This window comes from Alexandromys fortis, unplaced genomic scaffold (assembly GCF_014885135.2).
Source record: "Alexandromys fortis isolate MF-2015 unplaced genomic scaffold, M_Fortis_MF-2015_v1.1 scaffold_219, whole genome shotgun sequence".
Classification (NCBI taxonomy): Eukaryota; Metazoa; Chordata; class Mammalia; order Rodentia; family Cricetidae; genus Alexandromys; species Alexandromys fortis.
Genome location: NW_026068092.1, coordinates 1,263,308 through 1,290,757, shown reverse-complemented (window position 1 = coordinate 1,290,757; position 27,450 = coordinate 1,263,308). Strand labels below are relative to the sequence as shown.

Sequence of the window (27,450 nt, the reverse complement as noted above, 5' to 3'; positions counted from 1 at the left end):
CTGATGTAATAGGGGTCTCTGTAAGCATTGCAGCTTGGATGGAAAGGGAGGGATCCTGGCAGTTGGGAGCCAAGGAATACCAGAAAGTCACTATAAGCCTAGCAGCTTGCAACCCTGCTCTAGAAGGGAAAGGTTTCCGCAATGCAAGTGTAACAGTTCTGCTCTGGAAGGGAAGTCTTTCCCCAGCAAAGTTGATACAGTTTCTGCAAAGTTGATACAGTTTCTGCGGAAGTCCAATGTAACAACTTGGCTCTGCTAGGGGAACCGTTATAGTATTGCTCAGTTTCCCGGGGGTCTGGCAGAAAAAGTCAGGAGATTTGTTGGGAGAGAAGAATGGAGGAGGGTGATACCCTCTGCCAGGGTGGGAAACCTGCAGCTGCAAACTGAACAGGTACAGGGCTTATATAGGGCTTCTTAGGGGTGGGGTTTTTCCAAGGTGAAGATTTTCAAGATGGCAATTGGTTGAATTTCAATCCCAAATTTTGGACAAACTCAGAGATTGGCTGGGTTTTGTGCTCAGGGATTGGCTGGTTTTGTGCTCAAGGATTAGTTGGTTTTTGTGCTTCCTTGGTCAGGGGCAGAGTGTGTTTCTTTGGCTCTGTTTCAGACCCAAAATGTGTTTCTTTCACTGGCCTTTTTTAGTCTTTTGGCTCTGGTTTCAGGATCAGGGTGTGTTTCTTTCACTGGCTCTGGTTTCAGGTCCAAAGTGTGTTTCTTTGGCTCTGCTTTCTGGGCCTAAGTATGTTTTTTTTTTTTTTTTTTTTTTTTTTTTTTTTTTTTTTTTTTTTTTGTTTTGTGTGTTGGGTTTTTTTTTTTTGTTTTTTTTTTTTTTTTTTTTTTTTTTTTTTTTTTTTTTTTTTTCTTCACTGACTCCAGGTTCATGGCCAGGGTGTGTTTCTGTGGCTGTCCCTTTTACCCTTTGGTCTCCATTTGTCAGTCTTGACTCCACTTTCTATACTTTTCCCTCGTGGGAGCCAGTAAACTTCTTGAGTTGAATTCATACCCTGGGCACCCCCAGTTACTCTGGGCACCCCAGTTCCTCTTCATCCCTTATCAGGGCTTCTGAGTTTCACTTTCTATCTCCAATGTCCCCATCATATCAGAGACCTTGGCTGTTCCTTCTGCTCCCACCTCTCCAATATTTCCTGCAGCCAACTCCTTTCCCTAGGTCTCCAGTTCATTTCCACTGGTCTTTGCCTACATCATGCACTCTGAAGGAGACGTTGATGGTACACCACAGGACAAGGCCCCGAGGGGTGTCCTTGGCTTCAGTCCGAGGCCAGTGTGTGACCCAGGGCCTTTGCTGGGGCCCCTTCCCTCTCGAGCTTGGTGGCTCCGGTGCCAGTGCTGTCTGGCGAGGCGGGTGGAAAGGCGCAGACCAGGACGCTTTCGCGGACTCCTGCTGCTCCTTCCTCGCGCAGCGCTGCCCGGGCCTCCCCAACTTCGCCCGGAGTTCGTGCGTGGCCAGGTGGGGGCGGGGGCCGAGCAAAGGGGCGGAGGCGCGGCCGGAGGGTGGGGTCTGGCGCGCGGGGCGGGCGCTGCCGCCTGGCCGGCCGCGCTGGCCCAGGATCAGGGAGCCGATGTGGAATTTCCTGCCCGGCCCCGGCGCCCCTCCTGCCGCCCCCCGCCCGGCCTCGCACTCCGCTTCCGGCCGCCCTCGCCGCGGCCGCACCCGCGCCCGCGCCCACCCGCGCCTGCCCCGCGCCTCATGGAGGGCGCAGGGTCCCGGGGGGCCGGGCCGGCGCGGTGCCAGAGAGCCCGAGGGCCGCCGCCGCTGCTGCTGCTGCTCTGGCTGCTGCCCGCTCTCGCGGCGTCCCAGGAGTTGAACCCGCGAGGCCGCAACGTGTGCCGCGCGCCCGGGTAGGAGCTGGGCCTGGCCGAGGCTTGGGGCACGAAGCGGGCTGGGGGTAGCGGCGCCCCATTGCGGTCCAGGGTATCCAGGACCTCACTAAACTGGTCACACGAGTCCATCGGGCCTCCCTTGCGACTTGGGCTCGGTTCCAGGCCGAGTCTGGGCCCCCGGGGTGCATCGGAGGGCCAACTGGACCAGAGATCACCTGAGGGGATAACGGAACGCTGTGGGCCCCCGGAGGTGGTACTGTGTAGTGTCCAAATACGTCAGGAAAGACCAGAAAAGAGCTACTCTCGAGGCCAAGGAAGGGCATTCCGAGGGAGGGAACAGCATGTGCACAGACAGGCTCCAGGAGCCAGTGGCTTGAGCCTGGAATGGGGGCGAGAAGGGCGAAGGAGCGAGCTGTTCACTGGGAAAGTCTTTGAGACTGGGAAGGATGGATTTGTCTTGGTTCTTGGGCGCGGAGTGGGAGGAGGATGGTGGTGGAAGTGAGCACGGAAAAGCCGGGACCTCACGTTGGACCAGAAACTGGAGTGGTGAGGACAATGATGGACGCGCGGTGGGAGGACGTGGGAACCCCTGTGGGCGCCTAGGGCGGACACTGGGTGCGCGGAGGTGGGTGTCTGAGCGGATCTTGCTGGGGAAGCCGGTGTGGGACAGGCCCAACCAGAGGCCGAGGAGCCCGGAGCCTGTGCCGAGGGTGAAGAGCGACGCCGCGTAGTCGGCGCAGAAGCCCAGGGACCTGTCGGCTGGTCCGATCCACGACGCACTCAAGTCATCTCTGCACAGAGCCGAGGAACCCGCGGTGGGGCGCCTCTGCGGGTGCTGGGGAGACTGCATTGACACTCCAGGCTGGGGCCCCCGGTTGCGCTCTGGGTCTAAGGTCCCCCGGGGGTGCGAAACGTCAGCCAGGGTTTCGGAGGGTCAAAGTAGACAGGGGGCTGCAAGTTGACCGCGCGGTTTCCGAAATCGGATCGAGATGCGGCAGACCACTCCCGGCTGTGAACCCCGCCTCGGAGGCGGGGGCCCGCCTGGCTAGCCATCTGCTTCGCATCGCTGCCACCGCCTCCTCCTGGGCCTCCCCGGCCCCAGGAATGTAGCGGCAGAGGCAGGCGGGGCGGTGCCTGGGGAGGGCGGTCAGCCCGCACCAGGCCTTCTCCTCCTCCTCCTCCGACGGGCGGGCTCGGGTGGTGGGTGAAGCTGGAGTGGGGGAGCCCTTGGCCTCCAAAATTCCCGCCGACCGATCTCAGCAGGAGGTGGGCTGTTCCGGTAACACACAGCCGCGATGGAATTGCCTTCATACCCCGGCGACACACTGCCCCGGCTGTCTGGGTTTAACAAATACTTGAATTTTCTGGGTCTTTCTCCATCTCCGTTAAGCAGTGTTGGATGGACTTCAGCTCCTGGTGCTGGAGTTGGGGGGTAGGTTGCCGTGACTGTGTGTTGAGTGTTTGTGGGAAGAACGGTCTCTGGACTGTGCCCGCCCGAGTCTGGACCATCCTTGTGGTTATATCGAAAGAGGTCCAGGAGGAAGAGGTGCGAGCTCAGCCAGTACATCATGTTGTGCACGCTGTGCTGGGCCTGTTAGTGCAGGGGCTCTGCCCCAGAGTCCAGTGCCTGTGTACCAAGTGGTTATTGAGTTGGGAGTGCCTTTCCTTTAGCATGATCAGGGGAGACCCACCAGGCTTACAGGAGAGGAGGCAGTTCTGAAGGTATTTGAGACACAGCTCACCCTACATCCCTCCCCCTTCTAGAAGGTTCCTTGGAAGCCCTGCAAATGCTGGGGAAGAGTGTGAGGGGGGTGTGAGGGGGTGCACAGGAGGTGTGTCCAGTGCTCTAAAAATGAGGCCGCTTTTCTTAGAGGGGACATCTAACCAGATAAGGATGCGCTCTGAGGCAGGGGATGAGCTAGTTAGGAGATGAAAGGTGGCTCTCTGGAGGCTGGAAGAGAGAGCATACCTACTTCTTAGTCTGGTGTGAGCATGGTCTCAGCTTCACAGCATGGCAAGCATGGGAGGGGCAGAGGCCACCTGAGACAGAGGAGACAGAATACAGAGGAGGTTGGCTCTTGACACTCCTCAGCTCTCTGGGTTGTGATGTCATCCAGTGGGCAGTTGCATTAACGAATCTAGCTTTGAGGAGGCAGGCCACACTGGAGCAGATCCCATAGCATGACTCTTTACCTGGTGGGGACTGGGAGAGCTCCCTGGAGAAGCTGGCATGGACAGGACAGAGAAGAGCCATGTCTGGGGGCAAGAGGAGAGCCAGACGTGTGGGAACCCAGAGGAGGAGTAGCGGCAGAAGCTTTCTTGCTTGGATCTGGGAGTGACCAGGGACAGATATAGATCTAATGAGAGGGCTCTAAAGTGGGGGAAATGAGCTGGTTGCCACACAGCAATGGTAGTGGCCTCCAGAGCATTGATCTGTAGCACACTTCTGATTCGTCAAGGAAGTGCTACCCTAGTCTGCAGTGATGATCCCTGCTAGAATGACGACGTTTGTCTTGGTGAACAGGAATGGGCTTGGGTCTGCTGCTAGCTGTAGTCAAAGGCCTCCGTATCAGTAGCCTGCTCCCGTTACTGTGAATTGCCCTGAGCAGCAGACAAGGAACTTCTCTGAGCTGCAGGGTTTTTTATTTATTTATTTATTTATTTATTTATTTATTTATGTATTTATTTATTTATTGTTTTTTCGAGACAGGGTTTCTCTGTGGCTTTGGAGCCTGTTCTGGAACTAGCTCTGTAGACCAGGCTGGTCTCGAACTCACAGAGATCCACCAGCCTCTGCCTCCCAAGTGCTTGGATTAAAGGCGTGCGCCACCACTGCCCAGCTAGCTGCAGGTTCTTTAGCTAAACAGTGGGACTTGAAGCTGCTGGACTGTGTGTAATGGAATATGCCACCAAGGATGATGAGCTGAGTCCAATCGCCAGAACCTTCGTGGTGGAAGGAGAACACTGATCTCCACAAGTTGTCCCCAATCTCCACATGCACAAAGTGGTTTATATGCTCTCTCTCTCTCTCTCTCTCTCTCTCTCTCTCTCTCTCTCTCTCACACACACACACACACACACACACACACACACACACACAGGTGGAGGGAGATAAATGTATGTTTGCATGCTTGTTTGTTTTAAAAAATGGGACCCAGGGATCTGACCAGAGGAAAGCTAAGATGCTTGCAGTTTGCTGGCTACTGCAGTCTGCTTTCCCACATATGCTGACCCATCTGTAAACACCATTGAGTGTGGCCCTAGATCCAGACTCCCAAGCACAGAACCGTGTACTAGGCCAGCCAGGGAGGACAGGACCGAATGTTTCTGGGCTCCCACCAGGCCACCTGGCAATTGTGAAGAAGCACTATCTGGAGAGTCTGGTCTAGAGCTAGGTGGAAGTGAGACATGGGCCTGTGGACCCTGGTCTCTCTGAGAAGGGATCCTTGGCATCCCTGGGGCAAGGTGGGTGGGCAATGTGGACAACAAAAACAGGCATGTTTCGTTTTCTGTGGTTTACACTTGTGTCTGTGGAAATATGCAAAGCCCATTCCCCTAGTTTAAGGTTTTATGAGCCCTGTCCCTAAGGACCCAACTTTGATCTGGGGGAGAACTCTTTGGCTGGGCACAGGCCTTTTGAGGCAGCTAGATCATATCTACAATATGACTATTACCCCCAAACTGGTCTGGGGGCAGTGTGGGCTTTCCTTTTAACCTGCCCCCAGCCCCTGCAGGGTTCTAAATTCCCTAGCCTCAGAGGAAGCACATTTGCTTTCTCTAAACTGTACATGGATATTACATTTCTGTAGGATGGAGGTAAAACTCTGGAGCTCAAGAGGCTCTGGGGAGCTATGGCTTCAGCGACTGTCCCTTCTACTGTAATGGATACACCCAAAGTCAATTCCAAGGCACCCTCCCTGGCTTCATTTGACAGGGCTTTCACACCAGAGACCACCCTGAAACGGTGCAGTCAGAAATTCTGGGGTGTAGCTCAAGGTTTAGCCGTCAGCAGAAGTCCCCTGAAAAACAGACATAGCATGCACTTTGTAAGGTCAAATAAACAAGAGTAAAACATTAAATACAACTAGATACTCCAGTCCGCCTACCGCTGGAAGGCGCTGGGCCTCAGTTTACTTTGACTCCTATGTGTGGTTCCCCGGGCAAGGTTCCCAGGTGTCTGCCTCCAGGAAACCCCTCCCGGGGAACTCTGCAGGATCTATGCTGGTGCCATCCTCTCCTCAAGGATGCTCTGCCACCCTGGGTTTTAGCCCCACGTGCCCTCAGGCCCATCTGGCAATGGTGCCATCGCAGTCATGTCACATTTGGATCCCTAACACCCATCTGGCTAGGCCCCCAACCCTGAGAAACGTGCTAGACCTTCACAAAGATCGTGAGAGGCAGGTGGCTCCCTACTCCTGCTCACAGTGGCCCCTTCTTGGCCTCACTATGTCCGATTTCTTATCCTTGAGGCTGATGGGATAGAGGAGCCCCCCCCCCCCTAGATGGCAGTTCTTGGAGGTGAGCTCTTGGTGTCGTGCTCTTTGCTCCTTTTGTATGAGCCAGAATTCTGGGGCGGCGAAGTGTTAGTTCTGACTGTCTGACGGCCAGCCGCAGGCATGGGTATCCAAGCACCTCCCTAAGGCAGGACACCATGAAAGCTGGGGAAGGAGTGTAGGGGAAAGGGCTTCGGACTCAGACGTCCTCTGCTTCAAGTTCCCAGGTGCTCACGTGCTGTGCTGGCTGGAGGCAGTTGGGGGATGAGTGTGGGATCGGTGAGTGGGGCTTTCTGGGGTCCTGGGCAGGCGGGGGAGGGGCAGGGTGGAGGTGGAAAGAGTGCTGCAGCTCAGCCCTTCTTGTTTGCAGCCGTGTGTGAAGGAAATTCTACGTGCTCAGAAAACGAGGTGTGCGTGCGGCCAGGAGAGTGCCGCTGCCGTCATGGCTACTTTGGTGCCAACTGCGACACTAGTGAGCGCGGGGCTAGGTGGGGTTGGGTGTTGGACAGCTTGAAGGGAAACTAGAGAGATTACAAGGAGGCAGATTGGGGCTAGATTGGCTTTGGGCGGCTGACTATGGCAGAGCAGAGGATGGGGTGTATGCAGGCTAACAACTAAGTTATCGCCCCCCCCCCGGGTTCTTGCAGAGTGCCCGCGCCAGTTCTGGGGCCCCGACTGCAAGGAGAGGTGCAGCTGTCACCCTCACGGACAGTGCGAGGACGTGACCGGACAGTGTACGTGTCACGCGCGCCGCTGGGGTGCGCGCTGCGAGCATGCGTGCCAGTGCCAGCATGGCACGTGCCATCCACGGAGCGGCGCGTGCCGCTGCGAGCCAGGCTGGTGGGGTGCGCAATGCGCTAGCGCATGCTACTGCAGCGCTACATCACGGTGCGATCCACAGACCGGAGCCTGCCTGTGCCACGCGGGCTGGTGGGGCCGCAGCTGCAACAACCAGTGTGCCTGCAACTCGTCGCCCTGCGAGCAGCAGAGCGGCCGCTGCCAGTGTCGCGAGCACACGTTCGGCGCACGCTGTGATCGCTATTGCCAGTGCTTCCGCGGTCGGTGCCACCCGGTGGACGGCACGTGCGCCTGCGATCCGGGCTACCGGGGCAAGTATTGTCGCGAGCCGTGCCCCGCTGGCTTCTATGGCCTGGGCTGTCGCCGGAGGTAAGCGTGAGGGCCCGGTAGGTAGCGGGAAGGCGGAGGGGGTGAGGTAGAGCTCCATCTGGCTCAGCTTCCTGACCCTTCCCTAGGTGTGGCCAGTGCAAGGGCCAGCAGCCCTGCACTGTAGCCGATGGTCGTTGTGTGACGTGCGAACCCGGCTGGAACGGAACCAAATGTGACCAACCCTGCGCCACCGGTTTCTATGGCGAGGGTTGCGGCCACCGCTGTCCACCCTGCCGCGACGGGCACGCCTGCAACCATGTCACTGGCAAGTGTACGCGCTGCAATGCGGGCTGGATTGGCGACCGGTGAGCAGCCCGCGCTTATTTCGGCCCAGACACGCAGCTCCCTGGTCCTGGTTCCCACACAGTCTCTGCACGGTGGGTTCTGTAGGTCTGTGGCCTTTGGCTCACATTTCAACTCATACCTCCTGTCTTGATACCAAGGTGCGAGACCAAGTGCAGTAATGGTACTTACGGTGAGGACTGTGCCTTCGTGTGCTCTGACTGCGGCAGCGGCCACTGTGACTTCCAGTCTGGGCGCTGCCTTTGCAGCCCTGGTGTTCACGGACCTCAGTGAGTAGGGCCCTGGAGAGGGATAGGGAATTCGTACCCGACACTAGGGCCTCCAGTCAGACCTCAGAGACCCATACTCCAGGGAGTGTCAGCAAGCACTTTAGGGCAGTATCTGATTTGGAGCTCCAGGGAGTGTCAGCAAGCACTTTAGGGCAGTATCTGATTTGGAGCCTGCCCTTAGACTGCAATCTGGCCAAAAGGCATCCTGATGTGAACAGATAGGGTGTAGAGCGAGTCAGTGGTCTGAACTGGGATCTCTACTTTGCACTCGCAGTCCCTGGTAACCACGCCTCATCCTTTAGACTTCCTCCTGCAGATAGCGCGCGCGCGCAGACACACGCACGCACACCCACCCACCCACCCACGTTTCCAAACTGTGGTTATCAAGTGAGTGCCCGCCCTCGGGTGGGGGTGGGTTTCAGCCTCTAGAGAACGGAGTCAGGGGCGTGGATAGAGCACCGGGGACCAGCGGTCAGTGGAGGCCGGTGCAGGGGAAGGAGGCATTCTGGAGAGCCACCGCGGCCCTCTTTGACCTCAAAACTTTGCAGCTGTAATATAACGTGCCCGGCCGGGCTCCATGGCGTGGACTGCGCCCAGACTTGCAGCTGTCACGAGGAATCATGCGACCCGGTCACCGGTGCCTGCCACCTGGGTGAGTGGGTGAAGAACGTCGGGCCAGGGAATGAAGTGGGGTGCGTGATCCTGCGCTGAGCCGCTGCTCCCCACAGAGACCAATCAGCGCAAAGGTGTGATGGGCGCCGGCGCGCTGCTCACGCTGCTCCTCGGCCTGCTGCTCTCGCTGCTCGGCTGCTGCTGCGCCTGTCGGGGCAAGGATCCGGCCAGCCGGTGAGGCCCCAAGCCAGTCCCCACCCACCGCTTGGTTTAGGTCGCACGCTCTCAGTGACTGGGTGTGCTTCCTGAATCCAGACCTCACCCCCAGGGCAGGGCGCAGCCCTCTCTTTCTTCCTGCCAACCCCTTTCTGTTCCTACCGAGACTGAAACTCCCCTCCCAGTCCCGCCCCGCCCCTTCGCTCAGGCCCCGCCCCCGCAGGGAACTCTCGCTGGGAAGGAAGAAGGCACCTCAACGCCTTTGCGGGAGCTTCAGCCGCATCAGCATGAAGCTGCCCCGAATCCCGCTTCGCAGACAGAAGCTGCCCAAAGTCGTAGGTGAGACTATAGGCTCTGGGACTTGGAGTTTCTAGAAAATGGTGTACAGGGGTACAAGACTCCGTGTAGAAGTTGGGGTAAAGTAAGGGCGGATGCTGCTATGGGAGAGGCTGTAGGGGAAGGAAGTAGTGCTAGATGTGTGGGCAGATGTTGAGGGGTATGCAGGAGGCATGGGAATCCATGAGTCATTGCGTGGCAGCCACCTGACCTGTAGGTGTCTGCCCTACATTGAAGTGCAGAGCTGCAGGAGACATATATGTGTATATGATGAAGCACACCCAACAGTTTGGTTGGCTCCCCACAGTTACTGGAACCCTTCCTGGGGAAGGGCAGGCTGGTCCACTGCAGAGTCTCTAGTAGATGTTCAATGTGATGACAGGCAAGTAGGTGGTTCCTTCCTTTAGGCAACTTCTCTCTGAAGATTGGTGGGGACAATTCAGTCTCTTAGGTCAAGGGGACAGCTGAAAAATGCTTTGGTTTATTCTAGCAGCAGAACTCCTACAGACACAGCTATCAGGAAAGCCAGAGCCCAGCACTTGTCTTGCCCCTGTCCATGTGAACTCTGGAGTCCTCTAGGCCAGGTCCCAGCAGACAGAGTTGGGAGTTGGTTGGAGAACATGGGGGCCTTTCCTGGCCACATGTGCTAGGGTCTCTATGGTTTTCTGTACACTTAGTCTCCTCTTTCAGCTCCCTAGCTGGCTTCATTGGGCTTGTATCTTTTCTTCTTCTTCTTCTTCTTCTTCTTCTTCTTCTTCTTCTTCTTCTTCTTCTTCTTCTTCTTCTTCTTCTTAAAACCTATTTTTTAAAATTCTTTTACTTGTTTTATGTGTAAGGTATTTTGCCTTCATGTGTGTGTGCACCACTTGTACACTTGGTGCCTGTGGAGGCCAGAAGAGGACATCAGATCCTCTGGAACTGGAATTATTATAGATGGTACGAGCTACCATGAGGGTCCGGGAATGGAATCATCCAGGTCCTCTGGAAGAGCAGCCAGTGCTCTTAGCCATTCCTCCAGCCCATTTTGTTGTTGTTTGTTCCTTTTTTGATACAGGGTCCCGTAACTCAGCTGTGTAGCCTAGGCTAGTCTCAAGCTCACAGTGACCCTCCTCCCTCTGACCCTCAAGCGCTGGGTTACAGGTGGCACCACCATGCCAGCTTCTTTCGTATGTCTTCTTCCTGGGTTTGCTTGCTGCCATCCTTCAGCCCTGAGCTAAGGTGACTCAGTTGAACCTCATGTCCCACCTGCAGTCATGACTACATCGTTCACATTAGGTACTTAAAGGTACAGACTGGGAAAAGGCAGCATCCCTGGCAACTCTGCTTCTCCTTTTTTCAGTGGCTCATCATGACCTAGACAACACACTCAACTGCAGTTTCCTGGAGCCACCCTCAGGGCTGGAGCAGCCCTCTCCATCATGGTCGTCCAGGGCTTCCTTCTCGTCCTTTGACAGCACAGATGAAGGCCCCGTGTACTGTGTGCCCCACGAGGGTGAGTGGTCCTGCGTGCATATCCCTCCGGCACAGTGAAAGGCCTTGCTCTCTATGTTGGAGGTGGTGGTAAGGGAATCAGGGCACCAAGAGACCAAGACCTAGGAGGTGTAGTCACAGGCCTCCAGCAAAAAGTTGAGCGCTTCTGCTCTGCTGGGGTGAAATCTCTTGCTTCTAGTCAGCCATATTAACTTCTGGAACTGGACCTGGACAGGGAATGGCAGAGGAGACAGAAACAGAATAGCTAGCGGGAAGGAACTGGCCTCTTCTACTTTGGTGTCAGTATGTGACCTTCAGCAAGTGACTATTCCCTCAACATCAGAAACCTTACTTCTTAAAGGACATGAAGCAGCTTAAAGTTGGATGGCTGTGGCCCCTGAGACTGGACTATGGTGGGGGAAGGGCACAAAGTCTGGAGCCTGAGCCCTAAAAAAGTATCCCTCATTCCCCAGCAGTCAGCTCACACCCTGGGGGTTCCCACTAAGTTCCTGGTAATGCAATGGAAGCAGCAAGCAAGCCTGAATGTCGGGACCACACAGATAGCTGGGCCTCGGCCGAGCGGGGAGGGTCACGTGTGGAGGTTGTATCCACGCGCTATTCTTGGATGTTGTGACTGCTTGTCCTTCCCTTGTTAGAGGCGACTGAGAGCCGAGACTCAGAAGCTCCCGCCGCACTGACTGAGGTGCCCGCTGCGTCCCTAGCGCCCACGAGCACCTCAGCGCCCGCGGAGGAGGCAGCCGCCCTCCCTGCATCCTCAGACAGCGAGCGCTCGGCGTCCAGCATGGAGGGGCCCGGAGGAGCGCTGTACGCGCGTGTGGCCCGGCGCGAGGCCCGGCCGGCCCGGGCCCGAGGTGAGGCTGGGGGCTTGTCGCTGTCTCCATCGCCCGAGCGCAGGAAACCGCCGCCACCCGACCCTGCCACCAAGCCGAAGGTGTCCTGGATCCACGGCAAGCAGGGCGCCGCCACCGCCGCCCCATCGCCACCACCCGCAGGCCGCATGGCTGCGCCGAGCCCTAGCGGGAGGAAACGGACCCCCAGCAACACGTCGGTGCAGCCACCGGGCCCGAGCGAGGAGGTCCCCGCCCCGGCCGCACCCTCGCCGCCCCGGGCCCGAGCGCGCGGCCGCGGCCCGGGTCTCTCGGAGCCCACGGACGCGGGTGGCCCCCCGCGAAGCGCGCCCGAGGCCGCCTCCATGCTGGCAGCCGAGCTGCGCGACAAGACTCGCAGCCTGGGCCGCGCCGAGGGGCCGCCGGGACCGCGGGAGAAGCCGCCGCCGCCGCAGAAGGCCAAGCGCTCCGTGCTCCCCGCCTCGACGGTCCGCGCGTCCCCGGCGTCGGAGGCCACGGCGCCCGAGAAGGCAGCGGCCGCTCCGTCTGCGCCCGAGACCCCTCGGAAGAAGACCCCCATCCAGAAGCCGCCTCGGAAGAAGAGCAGGGAGGCGGCGGGGGAGCCGAGCAGGCCGGGCGCGCCACCCGCAGCTTCCTAGGCTCGCAGGGCGCGAGCCACCGCGTTTCTCGGCTGCGTTTCCCGCGCGGCCGCAGCGAAGCATTTCATTGGCCCAAGCAGCTAGCGCCCGGCACGAGGCTGTGTCTGATTGGCCCGGGCTCCAGCAGCCGCTGCGGGCTTGGATCTGCTCTCCGGCCAGACAGACACTTAGCTGGCTACTCGCTCCCACTAGCTGTGTTGGGGAGTTTTCTAGCAATCTGCGTCTTATTGGCCATGGCTGGGAGAGCCTACAGACTTCATACTGGCCAAGAGCGTGCTTGGCTGGGCTACCCTGTCATTGACTGACGCCTAGCGTGTCTGCCTCTCAGTTGCCAGGGCCTGGTGCCTATGGCTGTAGGGTCTTTTTCTTGAAAATAGCCTGAGGCTGCTCCCACGGACTGGGCTCCTGAGTATCTGGTTGACTCGAACCTGGGGAGGAGAGCTGGTCTCTGCCCCTCAGGGAGCTCAGCGCACCTTGGCCTGTCCCTCCCCCACCGACACCAGCCCTGGTCCCTCAGCTGTCAAGCTGGTTTTGATGGCTTCCCACCACCCCACGATTGTGGGAACCCCAGGGGCGACTCTGATGGCCTTAGATGTATTTATAGGCCCTGGGCAGGGCTGCTTCCATCCCATCTGGAGCCTCCAGGATGGGTTCCTCCTAGCAGGGCCAAGCCAAAGCTTTCTTAATAAAATGCTTCTCCCCACTTCCTGTGCTCTGATTACTTCCTACCTGAGGCTGTGGGCAAAGATGTCCCTTTGGAACCTGTATGTGACATCTTCTGGACTCCTCCACTTAAATGGAACCTTGGACTCCCCAGTGTGGGTCCCCAGGAGCTATGAGAAAAGTGTGCCAAGCTGGGCGGTGATGGCACACACCTTTAATCCTAGCACTCAGGGGGCAGGTGGATCTCTGTGAGTTGGAGACCAGCCTGGTCTACAAGAGCTAGTTCCAGAACAGGCTCCAAAACTATAGAGAAACCCTATCTCGAAAAACAAACGAGAGAAAGAGAGAGAGAGAGAAGAAGAAGAAGAAGAAGAAGAAGAAGAAGAAGAAGAAGAAGAAGAAGAAGAAGAAGAAGAAGAAGAAGAAGAAGAAGAAGAAGAAGAAGAAGNTCTCGAAAAACAAACGAGAGAAAGAGAGAGAGAGAGAAGAAGAAGAAGAAGAAGAAGAAGAAGAAGAAGAAGAAGAAGAAGAAGAAGAAGAAGAAGAAGAAGAAGAAGAAGAAGAAGAAGAAGAAGAAGAAGAAGAAGAAAAGTGTGCCAAGTCCACCAGTCCTGAGCTGTCACTTGGGAAGGAGGGTGAATCCAGGGGACAGACCGCCGTTTCTGGAGACAGATGGGGGCAAGGGACAATGGGCAGTGGGCAGCCTCCAGCGAAGCTCCCAAAGCAGTCTGCCACTGCACAGAGCCTGTGGTCTGCCTCAGTGGGTGCCCTGCCGGTTGTGGGAACTTTTCTACCCCCACCTCCACATGCTTCAAGAGCGGACAGAGAGGGAAGCCAGCCTGCTGCTGGGCTTTCTGTACCCACCCTACCCTAGCACCTTCATTTCTGGCAGACTTCTAACTGGATCTTCCGAGCCCCGATCCGTGCTCCTCCAGGGTTCCTCCCACCACCCTGCCGCTAGCAGGCTCTTCCTGTCCCCCACTTTTCTTTGTTGTTGAGACAGGGTCACATGTTGTAGCTCAATATCACCTCGAACTTACACCTCTGCTTCCCAAGTGCCGAGACTATCGGTGTGACTTTCCCATGTTCTTTGCTTTTTAATTTGAAAGATTGATTCATTTAGATACGTGAGTGTTTTGTCTGTATGTACGTATGTGTACCACGTGTGTGCCTGGTGCCACAGAAGTCAGAAGACGATGTAAAATCCCGTGGGACTGGAGTTATAGATGGTTGTGAATTGCCAGTGGGTGTTGGGAATCAGATGTGGGTTCTCTGCAAAAGCAAACAATGCTTTTAACTGCAGAGTCAGCTTTCCAGAACTTTCTTTCCATCTCTTGATGCCCAGCTCCAAAGCTGATCCTGCTTCATGCATCTCCAATGTTGCTAACTCAGGGCACTCCTCGGCAGGGGCCTTGTTCTCTGGCCAGTCTGACTACCACTTTGAGGTCCATTTTGGTCCCACACCTGAATGGAGGAGCATTCAGAGTGTCTGATGGGTACAGCGCCTCAGGCTGGCCTGACTGGGGAGCACTTGGGCAGCAATCCTGCTGCTCTGTGCCAGGAAGGCACCCTTCCCACTCGGGTCTTGATTGGCCTCTGGTCCATTGAGTCACCTGGCCATTCTAGATGCTGGGGCTGCAGTCAGGCTCCGTGTCAGCCGGAAAGGGGCAGCGGCCCAGGCGGGACACTTGTTAGGCCCAACTCTTGACCACTTTATGCCCCTACCAGGCCATCCTGCCACAGTGGTCTTTTGCTTTTTCCTTAGTTCCTTATTCTCACCTTCCTTTTCCCTTGTCTGGACTCTTATGATCTGGGCAATGCAAGAATGTCTCAGTGCTGGCCTGGGGCCGCTCCTCCCACTGTCCAGGAAGTCTGACTTTCCGCAGCCTCTGTGGGCACATCCCAGAGCAGAGGCCAGTGCTCTCCATCAGTCAGCCCTGCCGCCTGTTGTTGTCCATCCGGCTCTCCCACTCCAGGAGAGTTCCCCTTAAAATGTCTTTCACCAGCCGGTATTCCCCACCCCCCTCTGGGCTTGCAGTAGTGCCAGCTCCCAGGGCAGGCGCCACAAAAGGGAACCACAACTGCTGGAACCTCTGTTGCCATGGGGACGGGGACCACAGAGCTCACATCTGGTAGTGATTGAGGAGGAAAAATTATGAGTCGTGGAAAACGCAAATATTTTTTTGTAGCACAGAGCACAAAGGAATGTGGGGACTGGAGAGGGGCCTGGGCTCCGTCTGGTTTCCAGCAGGATGTAGCACACATCACTCCGATAGGCCAGGCTGTGCCAGACACCACACACATGCGTGCACACAGACACACATGTGTGTGCACGCGCACACACACCAGCAGTTGTCTGGTGTGTGGCATACATACATTTGCCATTAGGTGCATAGAAATACCAACACACTCAATGCAAAACACACACATGTGACAAACCAGAGAAGCCCTGAAACACAGAACAAACACACGGCAGCATGCACTGCACACAAACTGCATCCAAAGAAGCAGAGACATACTCATCAAGGCTCCAGAACTCCCTGGGACACAGGGGCAGCTAGACATATCATCCAGTAGGAGGAAATGGACCTTCATGTCCAACACAGACACACTGCGGCACTGCACATACACACCAAGGGACACACACCCTGCCACACACATGTCCAGACAGCCCACAGTAATGCAGAGGACTATCAGCCCTCAAAACACATAGATGAAGGGCGGGGACACAGCAAGACACCTTGCAACATACACACTTCAGGCATGGTGAAAGAACTGGATCATATCATATGAATCACATGGGATACCTTCCACACGGAGACCGAATTTCTTGCAGCATGCATACACACAACTCCTAATGTGATGAAACAGAGGCAAGTACTGACCTCACACATGCAGAAATGGGAGGCAAACACTCAGCACACTCACTAAACCTGTTCTCTGTGACACATACCATTGTACTAGACAAAATGTCAAGGCATGTCCAGGAGCGCTCACCTAAACTTGCAACATACACACCATTGTCATCTGGCAAGAACGTTGAGAGACACTCCTCTCCCGCCATCTACAGCTCCACCAGTGGCACACACACTCGATACAGGGACACAGCACCACAACCTGTAACACGCATGTGCTCTACCAAAGCCAGCTGAATATCAAGACATTGACCACAACTGTCTCTGTCTCTGTGTCTGTTTCTCTCTCTCTCTCACACATACACACACACACCATAGCCCAATATGCAGACACACAGGAAAGACATGGAAAAGCACACTCAGTCCATAGGTAGAAAGACAGAGTTCCACAGCATGTGCATGCCCCTGAAACACCCAGATGTGTTGAGACAGTACTGGGAGTCATCTGAGAACTGTGACCCGGAAAAACAGGAGGTGTAGCATGCACAATATCCTGGTCAATCCTCAGCATCAACCAAAACGAGCAACAACAACAAAAGCAATTGGGAAGGAAGAAAAAGAAAGTTGTTTGGGATAAGGTAACAGCTTCCCTGTTTGCAAAGTCTTTTGCTGCGTCATGCATCTTCTTAGGTGTCCCAGTTGCAGCAGCCTTTGTCTAGCTGCCTGGCTGCTGGGAAGGGTGCAGGGTATCAGAGTGTCGATGGATACAGTGACCCCAAAGTTGCTTGTTGCACACAGCAACATGGAAACTACTCCAGTGGCTTTTTTTTCTTTGCCAAATAGTCTTACTTCCTTCCTTCTTCCCTCCTTTCCTTCCTCCCTTCCTTCCTTCATCCCTCCCTCCCTGCCTCCTGCCCTCCCTCCCTTCCTCCCTTCCTCCCTTCCTTCCTTCCTTTCTTCCTTCCTTCCTTCCTCCCTCTCTTTCTTTCAATTTATTTATTTATTTAGATGTTTTTATTATTCATACATTGCTCTGTCTGCGTGTATGCCTGCAGGCCAGAAGAGGGCACCAAGTATCATTATAGATGATTTTGAGCCACCATGTGGTTGCTGAAAATTGAACTCAAGACCTCTGGAAGAACAGTCAGTGCTCTTAACCTCTGAGCCATCTCTCCAGCCCCCAAACAGTGTGTCTTGTAGCCCAGGCTGGCCTCATACTAGCCTTGTAGCTGAGGATGACTTGAGCCTCTGATACCCTTATCTCTAAGTGCTGGGATTATAAGTGTTCAGCACCACGCCTAATATAAACAGTGCTAGGGATGAAACTCAGGGCTTTGTTTATACTAGGCAAGCACTCTACCAACTAAGCTATGCTCCTAACATCTCCAGCGGCTTTCCGATTTTTATTTTGTATGTATGAGTGTTTGCCTGCTGTCTGTGGAAGCTAGAAGAGAGTGCCGAGTCCCTTGGAACTGGAATCACACAGATGGCTGTGAGCTACCTACCATGTGGGAGTTGGAAATCAACCCAGGACCTCTGCAAGAGCAGCAGAAGCTCTTAACTGCTGCCTCATCTCTCCAGACCAGCCCCCAACTTTTTTATTTTTTTAAAGACAGGGTTTTACTATATAGCACTGGCTGTCCTAGAACTCTTTGTAGACTAGGCTGGCCTCGAACTCACAGAGACACACACCTGTCTGCCTGTTGAGAACTGGGATTAAAGGTGTACGCCACTATATCCAGTGTCCAGATTTTATGTCCACGTTGAGAAGCAAGTGCTTAAAGCATTCATTTTAGAGGCGCGACATTTGCCATTTCAATCACACTGCTGTCTGTTGTGTGGCAGGACACCCTTGCTATTTTAAGACCAAAGATGGGACCTCTCTGAACACTGTTATTAAGGTAGACATATTCTTCTGGTGCCATCTAGTGGTCAACTGCTAGAATATCTGGAACCCAAACAAGAGTGTGGAAAAATAGCCTTGCTGTTTGTTCTGCAACAAACAGCACCGAGGTGGGGGGCAGGCTCAGGTTTTTCACCGGCAGGAGCAGCTAGAGCAGCAGCTTGAAGAACACTGTAACACGGGCTAGGCCGGGCTGGTGGGAACCCGTGGCAGGGACTGGATGGCACAGGGAAGTGGAGCAAGGGAGGGTGAGTCCTTAGGAGGGTGTCACTGCCCACTTTGCGGGCACTTCCCAGACTCACAGACTTTCCACTAACTAGGCTTATATTTTAAAACTTAAAAATAATTGTCGTGTGTATGTCGTGTGCTCATTCTTTGTTTGAGACAGGGAGACTCTGCACCCCTGGCTGTCCGGGAACTCATTATGTAGACCAGGCTGGCCTGAACACAACTCCTGGATCTTTAAGGTTTTCACTTCTGGAAAGTTGAGAGCAGTTTGTAACGAGAACCTGGGGCTTCTGATAGTGACTTGGAGACCAGTGGCTCTCGGAGGACCTTTCTGGGCTCTTTCCGGCGTGCAAATCTGGGGTTGGGGTCATTTCTTGGATTCATCAAGTGAATTTCCAAATTCCTACTCCCGTGAACTGGGACCAGGACTCACATTAGAACAGGAATTTAAAAATGAGGCAATCCAGGCCGTGTAGATCGACCTCTTGCCCCCTGTCTCGGTTCCTTCGCTTGTTTATACAGCTTTAGGGGATGGGGGAGCAGGCCAGGTGGTAGTGCTTGCTGCACAAACATGAGGGAGGGGTCATGCTTCATGCCCAATGCTCACATCAGGGGACTGCTGGTAACAGGCATGTTTGAAACCGCAGCACTGATAAAGGGCACAGGCAGAGGCCTGGGATTTACTAGCCAGCATAGCACCGTCATCAAGCCCTAGGTTGCTGTCTCCAAAAACAAGGTAAACAGCCCTTGACGAAAGATTCCTGAGTTTCCCAATTTAGCTAGACCTACAAGCCCTAGGGTCTTTTGTCTCTGCATCCCCAGCAGTGCAAGGACAAGCATGCTACTAATCCTGGTTTCTACATGGGTGCTGGGATCTCAACAGAGGCATGTGCTACTGACTCCAAGTCCTAAGTGGGTTTTGGTGCGCATGTGTTTAGTGTAGGTGCTGTACAAGTGTGTGTACCCATGTGTTCATTTGCAAAGGTCAGAGGAGGACATCGGGTGTCCTGCTATACCACTCTACCTTTTTCCTGGTCTCTTAGGAATCTGGAGCTAGACCGGCAGTCAGCAAGGCTCCTCCTGCCTGTCCCTGGTGCAATGCTGAGAGGGTGTATGCGTTGGGGATCAGATCTCGGGGTTCCATGCTGGTGCCTCCGTGCCAATTCTCCAGAGCCCCCTAATCTGTGTGTGAGTGTTTGTGGAATATGGAGACACCAGGTGTCTTTCTCTATGGTTCTCTCCCTTATTTATTTATGTTGGGACAGGATCTCTCTGTGTAGCCTTGCTGTTCTGGAGCTCACTCTGTAGACGAGGCTGGCCTCAGATTCAGAGATCCACCTGCCTCTGCCTCCCAACTGCTGATATTAAAGTCACATTTCTTTTTTTTAAAGTCTAATTTCTTTTTAAAAAAATGTTATCTCTGGAACTGGAGATGGCTTAGCAGTTAAGGGCCCTGACTGCTCTTCCAGAGCCCTGAGTTTGACTGGCAGCTCACAACCAGCTGTAACTCCAGTTTTAGGGCATCTAATCCTGGCACTCAGGAGGTAGAGGCAGGCAGATCTCTGTGAGTTCAAGGCCAGCCTGGTCTACAAGAGCTAGTTCCAGGACAGACTTCAAAAACCTACAGAGAAACCCTGTCTTGAAAAACTAAATACTAAAAAAAAAGAAAAAGAAAAATAAAAAAGGCTCCTAGAAGTTGTCCTCAGATCTCTGTGTGCATAACAAAGTGCACACAGTGTCCCTATGCAAATATTTGAGAATTTTTTTTATTTTAAATGTGTGTGTGTGTGCACGGGCATGTGCGCGGCGGGTGCATATCTAGGTATGGGTGTGCACAGATGCGTGGAGGTGCCTTTAGAGAGCACAGGAGTTTGAGCTCATGAGCTGGAGTTCCAGGCTGCGGTGAGTGCTGTGTCCTCTGAGAAAACAGTCTCTCCAACTCACAAGTGAACATTTTAAAAAATGGTGAAGTCAATAGAGGAAGACCCTCCCCATATCAACCTCCAGCTTCCATGAGTGTGTGGGCACACATGGCAGGCACGCACATGAACACAAACATGAGTGCACACACATACACACAGCACACACATACACACACACCCATCCACATGCACACACCCCACAATACACACTATACTCCCCCCCACAGAGTTCAGGTATTTGTGAGAAAAAAAAAACTATACTGTTGCAACACGAATAAAGGATAAACTATACGTACTTAAAGTAATTTAAAAGTTTACAGGGGACACAGAAGAAGGCAGTGCATCAAAGCATACGTTTATCAGAAATTATGTCTGTTCAATCTTTTCTTTAGTGCTGGGGCTTGAACCTGTGCTTTCTAGGCAAATTCTTTACGACTGAGATAAGTTTCACATTTTCAATTTCTACTTTTTGTTGAAGCTGAGCTTAACGGTGCACACCTGTAATCCAGGACATGGGAGGAGGAAGTGGGGGGGGATCAGGAGTTTCAGATCATCCGGCACAGTGAGTGTGCAGCCGATGTAGACTAGAGAGACATTCTTTCCCTGGCTCGTTCTACCATTGAGCTACACCTCTGGTGTACGCCTCTCTACCCACATTTCCACAGAGAGATTTATTAGCTGGGTGGGGTAGCACACACCTTTAATCCAGCACTCAGGAGGCAGAGACAGCCTGGTCTACCAGGTGACTTCCAGGACAGCCAGCGCTAACCAGAGTCCCTGTCTCTAAAAACTAAACCAGCCAGCCAGGTACAGTCTCGCAGGCTGGGAAAGGGACTCGGTTGGTACAGAATTTGCTTAACATGCCTGACGTCCCCATTCAGTCCCCAGCATGAAGTTTGCACATACCTGTCATCTCGTTAGAGGTAGAGACAAGAGGACTGAATAGATCTTCAAGGGCATTCCCAGCTAGACCAGCCTAGGCTACAGGAAACCCCGTCTCATGATACCCCACTAGTGACCTCTGGCCCCGCTAAGGAAAACACGATGGTGCGATAACTTCAGATCTCTTCTGTAGCTTGTCCCTTCCCCAGAGTGACCGTATTTAGTGTGAGGGAATGGCTGTGAGACAACCTCAAGGCCTTTCAGAGGGACAGCAGTCTGGTTCTGAGAGCCAGAGAGTTGATACACATTACTTGGGTAATTGGGGAAGTGGCCAGTTAGTGTCATTATAGACAGACTTGTTTTCCAAAGGGCAGTTTCTACTGGCCGGAGGCTGTCCGCACACAGAGCTTTGCTACACCCGAGGTGTTTGTGGAGTCCATGCCCCTCGCCTGGGTGTTCCCTTCTCAGCAGGTGCTCAGCAGGTGCCCAGCAGGTGCCCAGCAGGTGCTCAGCAGGTGCTCAGCAGGTGCCTATTGAGCTGGATGGCGAAAGGTTTCTCCGTGCAGTGCAACGTCTGGTACTTGGTGCTCGGGGTGTGGGCTCCAGCTGCAGGCCTCCCCTGCACACTCGCTGCACTTGGACGCCTCTCTCTGGAGTGAACCTTCTGGTGTTTGATAAGACAGTGGTTCTGGCTGAAGGCCTTGCCACACTGGTGGCATTTGTAGGGCTTCTCGCCGGTGTGGATGCGCTGATACACTATGAGGGATGAATGGCAGCTGAAGGCCTTCCCATAGTTGGAGCACAGGAATGGCTTCTCCCCCGTGTGCGTCTTCTGATGGAGGGTGAGGCCCGTGAGGCTGTGGAAGGCCTTGCCGCACTCCGCGCACTCGAATGGCTTGTCGCCGCTGTGGATCTTCTCGTGCACTGTGAGCTGTGAGTGAGAAGTGGCAGGTGAAGGCCTGGCCGCACCCGCACTTGTATGGCTTCTCGCCGGTGTGGATGCGGAGGTGGCGAGTGAGGTGCGTGCGCTGGTTGAAGGCCTTGCCACACTCTGCACGCATTCGGCCTCTCCCCGGTGTGCACCCTGCGGTGCATGCTGAGCAGAGAGCTGTAGCTGAAGGCCTTCTCGCAGGCGCCGCCGCACTTATAGGGCCTCTAGCCCGCGGGGATGCGGTGGTGCACGCCGAGAGATGAGTGGCAGCTGAAGGCCTTGCCACACTCACGGCAGGAAAGGGGCTTCTCGCCAGAGCGTCTGCGCTGGTGCTCCAGGAGGTCGGTGCTCCAGGGGAAGGCCTTGTTGCTTTCGTGCCAGCGCAAGTGCAGTGCCAGAGCTGAGCTCTGCAGGAACACCTTCCCACACTGGCTGCAGGCAAACCTGCTCTCCTGGGCATCCCGGCCCATCCAATGCTTTCTGTGCTCCACTGGGGATTGCCGGGCTCTTCTGACGGGAAGCGGGAAGTGTATACTTTGGTGGTTCTGGGCCAGTCCCTCTGCGGGCTGGGCGCCTCTGGTGCATCTGCCAGGTGAGTGTTCTTCTGTGGGAGTGCCCTGCTGGGAGGAGAGGACCTCTTCAGACGCCCTGTATCTGCTGTGACTTTCCTTTATGCGGTCCCCACTGGCAATAGGAGCTGGCTTCAACCTTGCTCCCTAACACCGCGTCATCCTGCAGCTCCCAGGTTCCGGTATCACCCAAGCTGGCTCCCATCTGACCTGGCCTCTTCAGCTGCTTCAGAACCAGCTTCTGAGCCCTGTTTTGTAAAGGTCCTTCTCCATCAACTCAGGCTCCGCCTTCCACCCTGTAAGAGATTAAAGTGGAATTTTCTGTGGGTAAGCCCTGGAACTCAGACTGGATTGCTGACCTAGAAATGCAGGTAAACCAGAAAATTAAGAACCAAAAAGCACGCGGGAGTCTGAAGGCACAAGAGCAGAGTGACAGAAGGAATTGCTCAAAGGGACTCTTTCAACCAAACACGCGTGGGCTTCAAATCAGTTCCTTGAGGGCTCATCTCAGGAGGCCTGGGGATCAGCAACTAATTCAATCATGGAAACAGGCACTGATAGACTGCACCAGCATAAACTCAAGTCTAAGGACACGGTCTGTGGAGCCTCGAGGGAAAAAGGCCTGCCACCCCGCCCTCTTTAGCATTCCCTCAGAACAGCTGGAATGCCTGGAACACATCCCCAGGGCAGCCTGCGTTGATGGATTTGCTACTCTGTGGGGTGCAAGTGGAAGAAGGTGGCCCCCACCTAGTTTCCCTTATCCACCACTGACTGCCACTTACTATCCTTTATCTAACTGCCCAGGAGCAATTAGGCCCTTCTCTCCTCGATCCGAAGGAGTTTAGTTTGAAATGTAACAGTGTTTCTCAAAAAGATACAAGAAGTAGGCTGGGCTTGATGGCACACGCCTTTAATCCCGCTACTCAGGAGGCAGAGGCAGGAGAATCTCTGTGAGTTTGAGGCCAACCTGGTCTCCAAAGGACAGCTGGGCCTCCAGGACAGCCAGGACTACACAGAGAAACTCTGTCTCAAAAACAAAACAAAATTTAAAAAAATTAATTTTGATAAAGAAGGCAGAAGAAACTGGGGCCAGACCTAGGGTCTCTGACTACCTAGGTACCTGCAGCTGTCTGGGGACTGGGGCTGTGAAGACAGAGATGGGGTTGAGACCTGACCTCCGTGCCCTCCTACCTGGGCACAGCAATCTTGCCCAAAACACATAACTTTGTTTTGATCATTTTTGGTCTCATTCTCACAGAAATGTCTTTCTCAAGCTTCCAAGGCCTAACATAGTCAATCCTCACTGTCTATTCAATTTAGCTGAAATGAACTCCTTCACCTCTTTGTTAAACAACTTTGTAAGAGAACTCAGTAAAAAAGATGTTTGACCGCAACTGACAAAGGTCTGATCTCCAAAATATATAAAGAACTTAAGAAACTAGACTGTAAAAGGCTAATCAACCCAATTATAAAATGGGGCACTGAGCTGAACAGAGATCTCTCAACAGAAGAAGTTCAAATGGCCAAAAGACACCTAAGGTCATGCTCAACTTCCTTAGCGATCAGGGAAATGCAAATCAAGACAACTTTAAGATACCATCTTACACCTGTCAGAATGGCTAAAATCAAAAACACCAATGATAGCCTATGCTGGAGAGGTTGTGGAGAAAGGGGTACACTTATCCATTGCTGGTGGGAATGCAAACTTGTACAACCACTCTGGAAAGCAGTGTGGCGGTTTCTCAGAAAATTTGGGATCAACCTACCCATGGACCCAGCAATACCACTCTTGGGAATATACCCAAGAGAGGCCTTATCATGCAACAAAAATATATGCTCTACTATGTTCATAGCAGCATTGTTTGTAATAGCCAGAACCTGGAAACAACCTAGATGCCCCTCAATTGAAGAATGGATGAAGAAAGTATGGAATATATACATATTAGAGTACTACTCAGCAGTAAAAAACAAGGACTTCTTGAAGTTTGCAGGCAAATGGATGGAAATAGAAAACACTATCCTGAGTGAGGTAAGCCAGACCCAAAAAGAGGAACATGGGATGTTCTCACTCATATTTGGTTTCTAGCCATAAATAAAGGACATTGAGCCTACAATTCGGGTTCTTAGAGAAGCTAAAGAAGAAGGAGAACCCAAAGAAAAACATATAGGCATCCTCCTGAATATTAACCTTCATCAGGCGATGAAAGGAGACAGAGACAGAGACCCACATTGGAGCACCGGACTGAAATCTCAAGGTCCAAATCAGGAGCAGAAGGAGAGCGAACATGAGCAAGGAACTCAGGACCGCGAGGGGTGCACCCACACACTGAGACAATGGAGATGCTCTATCGGGAACTCACCAAGGCCAGCTGACCTGGGTCTGAAAAAGCCTGGGTTAAAACCGGTCTCACTGAACATAGCGGACAATGAGGACTACTGAGACATCAAGAACAGTGGCAATGGGTCTTTGATCCTATTGCATGTAGTGGCTTTGTGGGAGCCTAGGCAGTTTGGATGCTCACCTTACGAGACCTGGACGGAGGAGGGTTTGCCTCGGACTTCCCACGGGACGGAGAGCCCTGATTGCTCTTTGGGCTGAAGAGGGAGGGGGAATGGATTGGGGGAGGGGGAGGGAAAGGGGAGGCGGAGGTGGGGAAGAGACTGAAATATTTAATAAATAAAGAAAGAAAGAAAGAAAAAAAAAAGAAAAAAAAAGATGTTTGAGTTTACACTATATTCCAGTAGTGGGGAGGCTGACGCAGGAGGATCACTTTGAGTTTGAGGCAAGCTTAAACCACATAGGGATTTCAAGGCCAGGGTGAGCACCCTCCACTTTTAAAAAAAAAAAATAAGAAAAGTTATGTCAGCCTCCTATGGAGGATCTGCCCTTGACTCTCCTCTGCCAAAGAGATTTCAGTGACGTGGCGTTGCCCTGCCCCTTCCCAGTGCTGCCTTGCCTCTCTCCCCTTCTGCCCACCACCTGTGTCATCACCAAGCAAGGCCCTGACTTCTATTCCTCATGTGTCACTCACAGACACCCTTTGTCAGAAGGCAGCGCTGTCTTCCCTGGCGCACTGAATTCTCTGACACACAGCTGGTACTCAAAAGGTGACAGAGAGAGAACCCTGGGAGGCTGGGAGGGGAACCGGACGGTGCAGGCAGGGTCAAAGCAGTCGGGCCAAGGAGAGAAAGGCTATGTCAGGGAGAGCTACTCGAGGAGGGGAAAAGGGACACGGAGAAGCCTGTGGCCCTTTTCCTGCGGCACTTGCTCACCTGGACAAACCTCTCTTGGGATTTTCCGGAGCTCTTCCCAGGGTTCCTCACCTCGCTCCAGATGGGAGATCACTTCTGGTTTGTGGGGTGGAGGCTCTGCTCCTGGAGGAGACAGCAGGGTTTGATGTGCTATGGCTCTACCTAGAAGCCTCGAAGGACAAAGCGCACTGTAAGGGGGCGCCACCACCAGGACACGAGACCCGTGGGCCCCAAATCACTGAAGCGTGGCAGATGCGGACTCCGCCACAGCACGCACTTTCAGGTCCATACACGGCATCCTGCTTGGTCACCTGATAAAGCTCCGGGGCGGAGAGGCTCTAAAGCTCCTAGCTCCCACCTTACCTTTTCATCAGGCTTCTCTCTCTTACATGGCCCAGCTCTGGGACAGTCACAGCTCAAAGCCAGTGTGGCTTTACGGCTCCTTCTGGCATGGCTGACCCTGGACCGCCAGCACTAATCCTGAAGGACTCTTCCCTAACACGGCGTGGGAAGAAAGCTGACAGCAGACATCCAGCTTTAAAGGCGCCATCTTACCGAGGGCAAGGAGGTTCTGGTAGTTCTCCAGCCTCGCTTCCCGATACAGAGCCCTTTGAAGAGCGTCCAGCTGGCCCCACTCCTCCTGGTTGAAGTCCACAGTCACATCCTTGAAAGTCACCGGTTCCTGAAATGACACATACATTCTCATTCACCGAGGACAGGAGTCCACTCTTCCAAGAAAGCCTAGGATTAGGAACCTTGTAGGGCCCTAGGTGAGCAGTAACTGAGCTCAGAAGCAGGAAGCCTTGCGAAGGCTGAGGGGCGGGGCAGAGACCTGACCACACTGCCTTTGGGCTTTGGAGGTGAGACTGGATGGACATTGTGCACCCACCGGCCCTGCCACCTGCTCCTAGTTTTTGTACATTCTTAGGTGGAGTGTTTTACTTTCTAGGGCCAAATGTTACAAACTTAAAAACTTGAAAGTCGGAGATCTGGAGAGATGACTCAGTCCTGAAGAGCACTGACTGCTCTTTCAGAAGATATGAATTCAGTTCTCAGCACCCATGTTGGGTGGCTCACAACTGCCTGTAACTCCAGTTCCAAGGAATCAGAGGGTCTCTCTGACCTCCATGAGCATCTCCCCAATACACATAAATAAAAATAAATCTTTTTTCTAAAGATAAATCTAAAGATTCATTCATTTATTCATTATGCATACAGTATTCTGCCTGCAGGCCAGAAGAGGGCGCCAGACCTCATTACAGATGGTTGTGAGCCACCATGCAGTTGCTGGGAATTGAACTCAGGACTTCTGGAAGAGCTGCCAGAGCTCTTAACCTCTGAGCCATCTTGCTAGCGCCCAAATAAATCCCTTTTTAAAAAATACCTTGGATATCTGGGTGTGGTGGCACATGCCTTTGATCACAGCACTTTTTTGAGTTCTAAGTCAGACTGGTCTACAAAGTGAGGTCCAGGACAGTCAAGGCTGTTACACAGGGAAACCCTGTCTTGTAAAACCAAACTAAACCAAACAAAACCTTGAATATTTGGTACCAAGAATACAGCAACTTTATTGGAAATTTATCACTGCAACAAAATCCAACTCCAGGCTGCTAATGATTATTTCTAAGAAAGGCAACGATGTATCAGAAAGTCTGTGGCCCCAGGCACCTGGGCCCAGCCTGTCATCTACTCCTTTCGGCCTCATAAATCCCTGCCAGGGCTCCCGCCACAACATCATCCCCAACTTTCATCCTTCAGAGGAACAAATTGATGCCACATATTTTTACTACTCCCAGATGAATCCCAGAAATAGTTAAGGAATTCCAAAAGGGGCAGCATTCACCAATGTAATTTGCAATGTCCGATATTAAATCAAGGAGAGAGAGAGAGAGAGAGAGAGAGAGAGAGAGAGAGAGAAGCCGGGCGGTGGTGGCGCACGCCTTTAATCCCAGCACTCGGGAGGCAGAGGCAGGCGGATCTCTGTGAGTTCGAGACCAGCCTGGTCTACAAGAGCTAGTTCCAGGACAGGC

General features: G+C 53.6%; 2 protein-coding genes across 3 annotated transcripts; one reads left to right on the top strand and one right to left on the bottom strand.

The window, feature by feature from the left end:
- The first annotated feature begins 1,575 nt into the window (after positions 1-1,575).
- Positions 1,576-12,918, top strand: Scarf2 (scavenger receptor class F member 2). Of its 2 annotated transcripts, none has more exons than XM_050122987.1 (11): positions 1,576-1,860; positions 6,556-6,614; positions 6,706-6,807; positions 6,983-7,502; positions 7,589-7,807; positions 7,946-8,074; positions 8,623-8,726; positions 8,803-8,920; positions 9,111-9,241; positions 10,578-10,730; positions 11,365-12,918. In XM_050122987.1, the coding sequence occupies exons 1-11, from the start codon at positions 1,709-1,711 to the stop codon at positions 12,213-12,215; spliced, it is 2,538 nt and encodes an 845-aa protein (XP_049978944.1). In that variant the 5' UTR covers positions 1,576-1,708; the 3' UTR covers positions 12,216-12,918. The 2 variants fall into 2 exon arrangements, with proteins under 2 accessions (XP_049978944.1, XP_049978945.1); XM_050122988.1 differs by having other exon boundaries at positions 1,577-1,860; positions 9,126-9,241.
- A 7,274-nt stretch (positions 12,919-20,192) lies between these two features.
- Positions 20,193-25,547, bottom strand: Znf74 (zinc finger protein 74). The gene is made up of 2 exons (XM_050122978.1): positions 25,442-25,547; positions 20,193-22,464 (listed from the first exon to the last, which is right to left on the bottom strand). Exon 2 carries the CDS (start codon positions 22,057-22,059, stop codon positions 21,199-21,201), a length of 861 nt encoding a protein of 286 aa, XP_049978935.1. The 5' UTR covers positions 22,060-22,464; positions 25,442-25,547; the 3' UTR covers positions 20,193-21,198.
- Positions 25,548-27,450: the final 1,903 nt, after the last annotated feature.